Here is a 14,173-nt window from a genome sequence, read left to right as displayed (position 1 = left end):
AATCAAACAAAAAGATAAAAAATATGAATAATAAAATGGCAATAACTACATATCTATCAAGAATTACTTTAAATGTAAATGGATTAAATGCTCCAATTAAAATACATTGGGTGCTGCCTACAAGAGACTTACTTCAGATGGAAACACACACAGATTAAAAACAAAGGGATGGGGGGAAAACAGATTTCATGAAAATGGAAACAAACAAACAAACAGCTGGGTTAACAATACTTATTATATCAGACAAAATAGACTTCAAAACAAAGGCTATAACAAGTGACAAAAAAGGACCCAGTAATCCCACTTCTGGGTAGTTATCCGAAGAAACCCAAAATGCTACTTCGAGGGACATGTTATCTGTAAGTTCATTGCACCATTATCTACAATAGCCAAGGTATGAAGGCAACCTGGGTGTCCCTGAATGGATGACTGAATAAAGAAGAGATGGTATATACATGGAATAAATACAATGGAATATTACTCAGCCATAAAAAAACGATATCTTGCCATCTGCAAAAACATGGATGGACGTAGAGGATATTGTGCTGAATATAATAAGTCAAGAGAGAAAGACAAATGGCATATGATTTCACTTCTAAGGGAATCTAAAGAACAAAATAAACGAACAAACTAAACAAAAACAAACTGACAGATACGAGCACATTTTGATTGTTGCCAGATGGGAAGGGGGTTGGGGTGTGTAAAAAAGGGCAGGGATTAAGAAGTACAAATTGGTTGTTATATAGTAGTCATGGGGATGTAGGGTATAGCATAGGAACATAGTCGATAATATTGTAGTAACTATGTACGGTGTCAGATGGGTACTAGATTTGTTGGGGTGATACACGGGAGGGGGTTGGGGGGCACGGTGAAAAAGGTGAAGGAATTAAGAAATACAAATTGGTAGTTACAAAATAGTCATGGGGATGTAAAGCATAGGGAATATAGTCAATAATATGGTAATAACTAAATACAGTGCCAGGTGAGTACTAGACTAGTCAGCGGGATTCTTAAATTATACAAATGTCTAACTACTATGCTGTACATCTGAAATTAGTACAAAATAATACTGAATGTCAACTGTAATTGAAAAATTTAAAAAGGGGGGGGAAGGTGAAGGGGACTAAGAGGTTCACATTTCCAGATGTAAAACAAGTAAGTCTTGGGGAATATCGTCAATAATATTGTGATAGAGTGGTACTGTGTCAGATGGTTGCAGGACTCACGGTGATCACTGCTTTAGGTATATAAACGCTGAGTAACTATGGTGTACACTTGAAACTAATATAATATTGTATGTTAGCTATATTTTAATAAAAATCTTTAAAAAAAGAAAGAAACCTGTCTGAAAAAGTCGCATCCTGTATGATTCCATTTATATGACATTCTGGGAAAGACAAAATACTAGTGATGGGAACCGCTGCGTTGTTTATTGTGGGTCGGGGTGAGGGCACGGTGTACCTAGAAAGGGATAGTACAAAGGAGTTTTTGGTGGGTGATGAAACTCTTCTGTATCCTGACTGTGGTGGTGTTCACACAAATATCTACATATGGTGCAAGTCATAGAACTGTACAACAAAAAGAAAAAAAAATCCAAAACAAAAAGATAACAAGCTTACATGAATGACCAATGACCAATGCCCAATTTGAAGATGATTTGGACACACACTTAACAATATGATGAAAATCAATGCAAATGAAAGAAATGTTTTCTATGTCTGGAATATTTATTACCAAACAAAGATCGAGACCATCAGATAATGTAATTGATAATTTGTGTGCTTTACATTTTATTTTGGCAGTGAAAAATTTAAATGTTACACAGGTATGGTAATATATTTCAAAATTTGCAATGATTTTTATGTGGCATTTATTTTGTGTTAATGTTCTCTTCTTTTAAGGTTTTCTATTAACAAATGTCTGTATCAGGTAATTTAAGTGTGTTATTATAATGTTGTTATATCAGTTTATAATAATAAACCAGTTGATTTTATATTGTCATTTTCGCTCTTAAACCGCCGTGTTTGCAGCCATCGGTACTGCTAGAGGGGTCATGTGCAGCGATCGGCCAGGTTCCCCAGACACTTGGTTCAGCTGGCACTTCATTACAATCAACTACAAATTATACTGCGATGCCACCTCTTATCATGAATTACAAGCCTACTTCCCACTGGAAGGAACTTGGCGCTGTGCTCAAGCCCAAAAACACAACCAAAACCAATTGTGAAGTTCCTTCTTGCAGGGTCTGTCTCCTGGGCTCCCTGCCAGAACCAATTCTGTATCAGCCAGGGTCCAAACAGGAGAAAGAAACTACATGGTAACTTGAACAAGGACAGCTTAATATAATGTGGTATTTTGTCAATGGGAACCCCCTAGGTATTTTTTTTTTTTCTTTTTTAATGTCCTTCTGATCTGTCCCATAATTTTTTAAGCATTTAGATACTTTCTGGCACAATTAGACGTTCCAAGCTCATCTTGTACTTTCCTTGCTCCAGACCTGGAATCAGAATTTTCTCCCAGAAGAGCTGGTATCTTTTAGCAAAAAGTATTATTTAGAGGCCAGATGGGGTTGTGAACAGTTCAATCTGTAAGTTAAGAAGTCTTGTCAGGCTCTGAAAAGGCTGCAGCTGTGTGGACCCTACGAATTAAAACTACATAAATTGCAGCTCCTTTCTAGAACAAAAGCTCCCACTAAAAAGACACTGCAAAACTAGGGTAGACGTAAATTAAAAAGAAGACCCAAATAAAAGTAGCAGAGGGCAGCAGAAAGTACTAGCACATATATTTATTAACTGTTAAAACAAGGAAAGAGGGAGCTCTAGCGCGATGACACTAAAAGTGCAACCCTGAGACACCCCATTGCAGGCAAAACACCAAGCTGCTTATTAAAGGAATGAAAATCAGATTGCTTTCAGACTTCTTAAAAGCAATGCTTTATGGCATAAGACAATTAGGTAATTGACTAATATAATTAAGATAGACAAAGAAAGAAAACAGGAGCCAACATATCTACCCAAACTTTAAAGTATAAAAATGACAAACTGCTATGATGGTCTGTAAAACTCCAGCAGAGAACAAGCTTTAGACAACCATGATTATTGAAGAAACAGCAACACAAGGTTGTAGCTAGATTAAATATGCATTTACCCACAGAATAAAGAAAAAATGATGATTATAAAGGGGAGAGTGCAGTTATGTAATGGCTGTTTACTTTGCCAATATAGATATAGTTCAAGTATCAAACAATGGTGAGAATGAGGAAAACATATGCAAAGTAGAACGAGTTTGCTGACTGCATTATATTTGTTGGGAGTAAAAAAAGATACTACTTCAAGTCCGATGATGGGAGAGGAAAAGAAGGGAGAAGAAGAGATGGCTAGATAATTTTAATAATGCTCACGTAGGGGCAAAAACAAAAAGGAGGGAGGAGGAACAAAGGGTATTATATAAAGCCATTAGAATAAAAACACAAACCTTTCTGAAAAGAGAGAGATCAAATTAGAGTACACAGTGAAAGCCTTTTTATATAAAAGAGTTACATATGGGTAAAAACAGGAAAACATCACAACACTGAGACTAAAAATACTGAGCACATCAATAAATATAAAGAAAATGTGACACTGGCTACAAAGCCCAACACTATTCATAAAACAAAGAGGTTCAGAAAGATAAAAAAATAAAAAGATCTATCGGGCCCATGCAGAGGAGGCAGGCATCGCAATTCTGAAATCTGACAAGGTAGATTTCGTGGAAGAAATCATAGACAAGAAGTCAGATTTAAAAACAAAAAAAAACAAAAATATTTTATACCATGCTAAGGGGTCTAGACTTGTAGTCAATGGGAGGATAAATCATAGACAGGCAAGAATCACACCTGCACTTTGAAAACAGACTAGACGGAGGTGACATGGGAGGCAGGGGATGCAGTTAGAATGGGGAAGGGGACAAACACTGCTTCAGTGCCACTCTAGGCCAAGTAGTTTACACTCGTGCTCTTCCTTTAATTCTAATTCACCTAGGAGGTGAGTCTTGTTGTTCACATTTTACAGAGAGAGATTCTGAGTCTCAGGAAGATTAAGTAACTTGCCCAAGTGAAGCAGCTAGTCAGATGCTAGAATCAAGATTTTGGGACTCAGATTTACCTACATCTTTGCCAGTACATAATGCTATTTGTTATTTAAAAAAGAAAAAGTCCAAGCAAGGAAGGGTGAGGGTCTAAGACAGAGAAGGATACATATTCAAGAAGCATAATTAGGAAGGTTTGGTGATTGACTGGACATTGTGCAAGATGAACTAACAAGAAGGAGAAATCAAGAATTCCAGAGCCATCATAAGAACTAGTGTCCAGGGGTGGCCGGCTAGCTCAGTTGGTTAGAGCGTGGTGCTGGTACATAGCACCAAGGTTGCCAGTTCAATCCCTGCATGGGCCACTGTGAGCTGGGCGACACCCCCCCCCCTTAACAAATAGAATAAAAACAAAAGCTAGTATCCACAAGGAGTTACAAATATACAGAGGGTGCCAAAAACAAATGTATACGCAGTTTAAGAAAGAAAAAAACTGTATTAAAATTGTAATACTCAGTATATACCGATAACAAAAGATGAATACAACTCATGTGTATACATTTTTTTGGCACCCCCGGTATTGAAAAGGAAAACAAACCTGAATGTCCTTTGATACCCTTTTATTGGTTACTGCTTTTTATTCTTTCCCAGACCTGCACTAAAGCCAAAATGTAAGTATACATGATCTCTTGTTATGTGTTTTTAAAAAACCCAAATTACCATAACAATAATTATGTCCTATGAAAACTATTAATACTGGAACAGAAACACCAACATTAAGGTAAAAATTCAAAATGGATTACCACAAAGAAGGCACTGTATGCTTCTTCCTATTTTCCTCTGGGAAAGGAGCAGATTTTAAAATTAGTAATGTCCTAATAATTAATACACATATGTTTGTTCTCAGTGTATAAGACATTGAGCAAAAACGTCTTATTGCATATGCTGTAGAAATTGATTTACAGAAATAAAATCTAATTAGCAACATGTACATAGATATTCTTAAAGTCTAACAACCTTTTAAAAAGTCACAATATAGACTCTTGGGGCTTTTCTACTTTGAAAAACAAAACCCCTGAAAAGTCCTCTGAAAATTTTTTTCCAAGTTTTGTTGCATTCTTGTGCCCGAACTTCATCTTTACAATTTTATGAGATACTCTACTGAATTATTTCTAGATGTTTGATCAGTTACATAAAGACATTTTGGCTCATTTCCTTTGTTCCATCTTCTACTTACATGGAATGGTTCTCAAGTAGAGATTATCTCTGATCACTTGCTGCAGTTTGTGGTCAATTGATCCTTTTTGAAACTGAAGACTCAAGTAATGTCGCAAATCTTTATTAATGACTTTGCCTACAAAAGGAAACCACAGAAGACAAAACCACCATTAGCTCTCCAGTCAAATATAGATGTTAGTGATTGAATACTCTTAAGACATTTAGCTATAAACAGAAGAAATCAGAATATTTCACTAAAAACAAGATAACTAACACCAAATTATTAGCGGCACTATAATTAAAACATATACTTGTATAAATATAATATGGGCATAATCTTACATGGTAAGAAGGGAGGTGGTAAGTAAGAGATGATGAATATACAAGGTAATTTCATTCAGTCCCATGGCTTTAAACAATGTCTATATACGGATAACTTTCAAGTTATTACCATGTCTCTATCCCTGACCTATCTCCACCATGCTCCAAACTCATCAGACGGGTTCATATATATTACAGATATACTTGGAAGTCAAATAAGCGTCTCAAATTTCAGATAGCCAAAACACAACTCTCAATTCCATTGTCCCCCAGCGTTTTCCTCTCCTCCAGTTTCCCTTAGAAAATAACAGTAGCACCAACGAAATGGAACAGACCCAAAAGCTAGCAGTCATCCTTGATTTCTCCTTTTCACTTCTATCCCCCAGATCCAATCCATGAGCAACTTTTATCAGCTCGATCTCCCAAACATCTCCCGTACTGTCCACTTCTCTCCATTCCATTGCCACCACTCTAATCTAAACCACCATCGTTTCTCATCTGGAAATCTCCAACGATAGCCTTCTATGGTTGGTCTCCCTGCATCCATTCTTGCCTCCTTCCTGCCCCCACCATTCACACAGAAGCCACTGGGGTTTAAAAGATAAATTAGATAACCACTACTCTGTTCAGAGCCACCCAAGGCTTCTTGTTGCACTCGGAATAAAATCCAAACTTCTAAACAGAGCCTAGAAGGCCCCACTTGTTCTAGCTCTGGCCAGCTCTGGCCAAAACTTGTTCACTCTTCCCCCTCTCAAATATGGTTCACCCACACTGGCCATCTTTCTGATCTTCAAAAAGGTGAAACGGGCCCTCCTCGGTGCTCTCTGGCTATCACTAAATTGAACAGGCCTTTTCTGTCCACTTGCTTGACTCCTAGATAATGTGAATAAATAAGAGTGAAAGATGTTTTTCTTATTTGTGGGGGAAACAGGAAAGAAAAAGAGGAATGTTAGGGGATCTCAAAGAACTATTAAGCAGGAAAATATGGGATTGCAAAAATCTGGTAGCAGTGAATTTGTAATAAGAGTTGAACTTAAAATTGAAATCAAAGCAATGCAAACACTTCAGTAGACAAGGCTTCAGATAATTAGAAAAGAGCGATGCTGACAAAACAGATGATCTTATTGAAGAAATGACTAGTTGATTAAAATATTCTCTTTGTTTTATTTGAAACAGCAGAGTTCTGACAAGGTTAGAGAAATCGAAAGGTTACCGCAGATCAGTTTATTATTTTAACTATTATTCCATAACATAACATTCTAATCCCCTCTTTTGGTCTTTTTTCACATGTATAAATAAATATAACCGATAGGAGAGGGTGTTAATATAAGCAGAAAATCAGAGTGCTTCTACAGTTAGAAATAATATTCAGATCCAGAACTAACACACAGAAACCAAAAAGTCCCTGTTTTGTCTTGCCAAAAACAGATGCCAAGGAAGACGGGAACCTTTATAATCAAAGAAGAAACCTGAAAGAGGTTTGCAGGGAGAGCACAGAAGAATCCCTAGTCGCACAAGTTGCTTCTGCCAGGCATTTAGGGGTCGCACCAACTGGAGTCCAATCTAGATGGAATCTTATTTCATTTTTTAATTTATATTATAGTACTTGTTCGTTGCTGGCTAGAAGAAAACCCTAATTCGTAATCAATACTGCATAGTCTCATTGTTTATTGAACAAAAACATACCCGATAATGAGTTCATTAATTGTTTTAAACATTAGGTAAGAGGTATTTCAAACGTTTTATAACAAATATTGTACAAAAGTTTTGGCTGATTGTTACATAAGTGCTTAAAAGTGTTTTAGTGATATTTGTGGAAGTTTGATTAGGGTTTTTTGTTGTTGTTTTTTTAATGATTTTATTGGGGAAGGGGAACAGGACTTGATTGGGGAACAGTGTGTACTTCCAGGACTTTTTTTTTTTCCAAGTCAAGTTGTTGTCCTTTCAATCTTAGTTGCAGGGGGCACAGCCCACCATCCCTGGTGGGAGTCGAACCGGCAAACTTGTGGTTGAGAGGACATGCTCCAACCAACTGAGCCATCTGGGAGCTCAGTGGCAGCTCAGCTCAAGGTGCCATGTTCAATCTTAGTTGCAGGAGGCACTGCCCACCATCTCTTGTGGGACTCGAGGAGTTGAACCGGCAACCTTGTGGTTGAGAGCCCACTGGTGGGAATCGAACCAGCAGCCTTTGGAGTTAGGAGCACGGAGCTCCAACCGTCTGAGCCACTGGGCCGGCCCATAGGGTTTCTGAATAGACAGAATACATCATTGTTTTTCTTTTTTAAAATAATATAATGCAGGCCGCAATACCTAAAAATCTGCTATCCAATATATCTTCATGAATAGATTTAACTTAGATAAAAAAGAGTGCCTATATAATTAAAGAAGACAATCAGAATCAACATTTTTTATTCAAAATTTTCTTTTTTTTGTTTTTAAACTTAAAGCTTTACTATATTATAGGCTGTAATCACAGACATAACTCTAAAATGCTAAGAACCCAGACTGGATTTTAATCTACAAAAATAACTGCCATTAAATGAGATATAATGAAAGTCAAAGCCATAATAAAAATCATAGATCACAAATTACAGCATGAGGGGGGGTCTTTTTAGAGGCAATGAAGTTAAAGCAAGTCAATTCCTGTCTCAAGGGCCTACAAGATCTTAAGACTGAGAGGCCAGTTAAAGCAGAAAGACCTCATAGATTTAAAGAAAAACAGTTAGAATTATCAGGACTGGAAATGCACTCTCAATTTTCACCCTCAATTTCTACTGGGAGTCTGGGGGCAACACTGAGATGAACAGTTGCAAAAAAAGGGGGAGGGACAATTTCATAAAATGTGCAACTATTCAAAAAAGTTATCATGTTTCCTTGAGGTTGGAGATAAAATATTACAAATAGCAATGAAAAGTCAATGATAAAAGATCAGAAAATTATATGGGTTGGCATTCTTTAGGATTAATAATTAATAATAAAACATATTGACTATTGTAGTCATCATGGACCTCCTGGCCTCAAGAAACCGAAAGAATTTTCATAAGGGGACAGAATGTTATTGTTCCCTCTTTCATAGGATTCCAGGGAATTTGTCTGGGGAAAAAAAAAAAAAAAGGACAAGTGTCCTGAATAGGCAGATGACTGTCAAATGACTAGAAGGCCAACAGAACCATTAGCTCACAAAGGCACTGCTGAGTTTATCTATATTTTCAAGTAGTATATGAACTTCTGCCTTTTGTATATGGAGAGTTTCACAGAAACGTGACATTTCAAGGGTATGAAATACACCTATGTGGGGTTAAAGTAGTTGTTAAACAAGTAAGAAAAAAGATTCTTCAGAATAGCATTCTTACCCAGCCAGCCTTTGCTTTAAATGTTGAGCTTATTATTTGACTTGCAAGCAATTTATAATAAAAGTTGATTTATGAAACTTAAAAATAGATCTATAAACCTTACAAACACAGTTCAAGGGGGAAAGGTCTGTAACCGAAATCTCAATCATATAAATAAACCCAGGTGCTCAAGTTTCAATATAGAAATCCTTAGTCAAGAGAACTCATAACTACAAATCCATACTTTCTCAATATATACTAATTAATATTCACTACCAGTTGTCTTTGAGGAATCAGTGTATAGAGTCACTCATTATTAGTTAGATAAACCCAGTGGCATGACAGCATAGGTGTGGCCATGCGAGCAGCTGTAAATCAATCTAACTGCCAACATGTCACTGTCTTTTTGTCTAGGAGACGTTGCCAACCACTTGCTAGAGTCAAGATACAATTTGCTTTAGCTATTCTCTAATCCGGTAGTAATTATAAAATCAAAAATAGAGAAAAGAAAAAAGCGAGGTCAGCTTGGCATGTCTTATTCTTATAAATTTACACTGGGTTCATTGTGATGATCACATTCTTTTCTAAACCCTTACAATTTTTCTTCTCTCTCTCTCTCTTTTTTAAACAATCTCTTCAAATTTTTCCACAGTTTCAAGTTAGGGAAGTGGACTGGAGTTTTCACAATCTACCTAACGCCTTTTTGGAAACTGGGCCAGTTGTCTCTCTTCCGTCTCCTGGTACTTCCTGCATTCTAGATTTCCCAAAGAATATTGACAATAACCCTGAGATCATATCTGAGAGTCCCTTCAACTCCAAGGAGGCAATTCAGTTGAGTCTTGAAAACTTGAATTCATTTAAAGTGAACGATACTCTTACTATCTCCTAATCGTTTTAAAATTTAATTTCTGCTGTTTGGGGTTCTTTTACTTTTTACTGTTAGAAAAGTAATTCTGTTGGCTCAAGATTATGGGAGCCAGGAAGAATGGTATAGATCTGATTTCAGCCTGTAAACAGCTAAAAAATATCTTCTTCCAACAGGAGGCCTACTTCTTCCTTCTTGTTGCTCTTCCTTCAAACACAACCTTAAAAGCTCTTTACATTCTCTGAAGTATCAGAGCTCCTTTTGAGCTTTCGCCTATAGAAAAGGAAATTCTTAAATGTTTATTTCTCACAGTCCACTTCGCATGGTATAAATGTGATTCTGTGCTCCTTCCATCTGTCAATCAGGTGCATCTTTTTAAAACCCTGAGCTGCACAGAGCATTCTGTGACCCCTTAAGAACTTCTTCACGTAACTTTTCTTTTAGAAATCTCTACTCTTGGAGCCACACCTATAGATGCTATAAACTTTTAAATATCTGTTTTTCCTCAAAACCAACGGATGGGCATACATACCATGCCCCCATTCTCTTCCTTACTATGCCCCTAAGATAGCTGAGTGACTTTCCCCAATAAATTGTTCAATCTAACATGCTCAACACAACTAATGTTACTAACTAGTCCTTTCCCATTAGATCTAGACTCAGAAGAGCAATGTATTTTATTGCTTCCTCCACCTCCTGAGCGCCAGAGCAGTAAGAGAAAACTCCATGGAATGGTGAAAATGATACATGTACGCTTAACTCAAACTGGCTCCTTGGCTTGGGGTAGGGGGTCCCTAAACCAAAATAAATCAAACTGTAGTCAGCTTGTCTGGTAACTGTAATGGCATCTGAGCAAGACTTTTCTAGATAATCAGTGTCTATGCACTTTGTTGTATTAATAAAATACATTCTACGAAGCAATTATTTAAAAATATCTTACACAGTTTTTAAACATGAAAGATATTTAGCTGAGTACCAAGGCCATGGTTTGTTGTACAGATTTAGCCCCAGTATCTAGCACACTAAACGAGTGAGTGAATCAGCTTAATTTTGTATTTTTGATTGTTCATTTGAACCTCTACATCCTCATATACATGAAATTTTAGAACACTCACTTAACTGGTACAGCATTCTGTAAGCGTCTATATACAACTTTATCTTAAACTATGTTTCTTAAACAATGAAACGGACTTTATTTTGACTCTGTCAAAATGCTAAAAGAAATTCTTCATTGAACAGCAAGCTCTGTGAGTCTTTAAAACATTTAATTATAATTTATACACCAATTCTTCATATCTGTTCTTTATTTATTAACATTTTTAAATGTATTCACAGACGGTCTCTGGCTATCCAGAAATATAAAATAAGGCTAAATTAACCATCCAAATCTATTGTCTTCTAGCTCTACTGGAGATGAGAAGTGTACAGTAAGGGGGAAAAATCCTTCTTCTGCTTTTTCTGGGGGGAAGATGTAGAAATGAGAAGAGAATGGGAACTAGAAAGAGAACATTGATGACTAGGACTGTTATTTTAGAATTATTATCATATTATATGTTATAAGTTTTCATTCCTTATGAAAACCTTTGAGGTAGGTGTTATTATTATTCCCATTTTACAAATAAGGAGCTGAGGTATGAAGAGGTTAAATAACTTTGCCAAGGTTACATCACTGAAAGTAGCAGACCTGGGAATCTGAACTTAGTCAGTCTGGCTATAGAACCTCCACTGTAAGCACCATGCTAGAATGCCTGCTGCATCCATCCATCCATCCATCCATCCATCCATCCATCCACCCACCCACCCACCCACCCATCCATCCATCCATCCATCCATCCATCCATCCATCCATCCACTCATCCATCCATCCACTCACTCATCCATCCATCCATCCATCCATCCATCCATCCATCCATCCATCCATCCACCCACCCACCCACCTATCGGTATCTTTGGATGAATTTCTCCTCTAGCATAAACTTGTAAGAGTACAAGCTTTTAACAAATTCTTTCCTGCGAGCCTACCCTTCCAAGAAATAGTCACACCTATTGTGTAAACAAACATTTACTGAGCTTTGAGTAGTAGGCACTTGAGGGTAAAACAGTGAATGAGAGTGCACTCAAATGGAACTTAAAGCCTCACAGGGAAGATGAGCATTGAAAGAGAAATTTCAAACAGGGGAGTATTGTGAAAGAGAAGTACAGAGCACTGTGGGAACCTATAATCTAGATCCTCAGTCTGGGGAGTCTAAGACTTCATTTACATTGGGGCTGAAACCTGAAGGATAAATAGGACCCAGCTAGGTTATAAAAGGGGAGGGGGGCGTTGGTAGAGGGAGTGGGACATGCAAAGGCACTTACTTGAGGTGGGAAAGAACACAGTGCTTACCAGAACTGAGAGAAATCCAGTATAGCTGGTTCTTAAAAAGTGAGAAAGGGTTCACACAAGCTGAGACATGAGTTCCAGGGACCAGTGGGTCGAGTAGAACCTTGTAACAATAATTTAAAGGAACATCAACTCACTCAGATCTGACACCAAGGCCCTTCGTAACTGGTATAAGGTCCCAACTATGGATATATTCTTACTGTTCACCTCGATATTCCATTTAAAATTAACCATCCAAATCTATAGTCTTCTGGATCCATTGGGGATAACAAGTCCAGAGCGGGGGGGGGGGGGGGGGCGGGGAATCCTTCTTCTGCTTTTTCTGGGAGTAAGATGTAGAAATGAGAAAAAAATGGGAACTAGAAAGAGAACACTGATGACTAGGGCTGTTATTTTAGAATTATCATATTATATATATTATATGCTATACATTTTCATTCCTAATATTCCATATTTGTATTCAAATGCTATCTTGTTATTTCTATTCTGTCTTCTGTCTGTAAGAGTATATTTAACATTATAAACTTGGAAGACCCATGTCTGTATAATTCTTTAAGTATGCCACTCTCATTATAGGCAATTAGAAACTTATTGAATTTTAAAACTAATTTATATAATTAAATTCTGGCTGAGTCTCAAATGTGAAACGCATTAAATACTTGGGAATCTCTTGAGCCATTTCAGTTTTTAAAACTGGTCATTTTTTAGTACTCTTCAGAGTTAGTCTGAAGCAATCAAGCAACCTTCTGCAGAATACTGCTGCCACCTCACCACCGAAGAGAAAGTCTCCTGCTAATGGAGGGCACATTCGTTTTGTTTCCCCCTCAGATTCATTGAGATACTATTCACATATAACACATGAGTATGCAAGTTTAAGGTGTTATAACGTAACGATTTGATAAACGTATATATTGTGAAATGATGGCCAGAATAAGGTTAGTTTGCACCTCCATCCCCCCTCACATACCATTTTTTGTGCATACAGTGATAACATTTAAGATCTAGTCTCTTAACAACATTCAAGTAAATAATACAATATTGTTACTCTAGTCACCATGCTGTGCATTAGGTCCCCAGAAGTCATTCATCTTATAGCTGGAAGTTCATATCCTTTGACTAACATCTCCCCAGTTCTTCCACCACCACCCCTGACAACCACCAATGTATTCTCTATTTCCATGAGTTCAGCTTTTTTAGATTCCACAAATAAGTGAGAATGTGACCGTAAGCAGAAAGAATAGGGCCACATGGAGAGAGCGGGGAGAAGAAAAAACAAAGGAGGAAAGAGATGAGATCATCCTTAAGAAAAAATGCAGCTACCAGACCAGCCAGAACTAGATTTTGGCAGCGAGAGTGGAGCCAGGACACCATCTTGCCACTTTAGGTGAACTTTAGCTAATTCCAATGGATTATAATATTAGCGCTGTGATTTAGGAAAATCTCCACCACCACCCCTGTGTCTCCATGTCAGTTCCAACAGAGCCAGGTAAGGACAAAAATCCCTCCTCCCAATGGGAAGGAGTGGTCAGTGAGGACCCAACTATAACGCCACCCCTAAGTCTTGACTATTTCGCACCTTCACTTTAGGTGTAATAAAGTCCCAGGCCCCACTTTTCTTTGGGGTAGCTCCTCTTCTCTGAACCTGCCCACTCTTGCTATTTGAGAGTTTACTATCCTTTTCCAAAAAATCTACTGCTTGCTTGGCTTACTCGTTGCATGCTTGAATTCTGTCCTGTGACAAACACCAAGAACCCATTCTCCAGCAATGAGAACATACAGTATTTGTCTTTCTCTGCCATAGGTCACATTCTTCATCTATATAGTAAATTATGACAATAGTACGTGGTAAAATGAGAGTATCCATTCTCCACCGGTTACTGGAAGCAGCCATCATAAACACTTTGGTCAGATCTGACCTACTGCCCTGGGTCCTACCTCACTGGCAGTTGAAGGTCATGTCTACTGCTGCGCAACTGGTTCTTACCCTGC

At 37.6% G+C, this 14,173-nt stretch overlaps 1 protein-coding gene across 2 annotated transcripts in view; it reads right to left on the bottom strand.

Moving 5' to 3' along the window:
- Window positions 1–14,173, bottom strand: part of MAGI3 (membrane associated guanylate kinase, WW and PDZ domain containing 3) — a 190,468-nt gene that overhangs the window by 71,119 nt on the left and 105,176 nt on the right. For both annotated transcript variants that reach the window (XM_019730392.2, XM_019730393.2), the window contains exon 2: window positions 5,303–5,419. In XM_019730392.2, the coding sequence (XP_019585951.2) occupies window positions 5,303–5,419 (117 nt within the window). The remainder of the gene's footprint in view (window positions 1–5,302; window positions 5,420–14,173) is intronic.

This window comes from Rhinolophus sinicus, linkage group LG14 (assembly GCF_036562045.2).
Source record: "Rhinolophus sinicus isolate RSC01 linkage group LG14, ASM3656204v1, whole genome shotgun sequence".
Lineage (NCBI taxonomy): Eukaryota > Metazoa > Chordata > Mammalia > Chiroptera > Rhinolophidae > Rhinolophus > Rhinolophus sinicus.
This window is presented reverse-complemented; position numbering and strand designations above follow the sequence as displayed.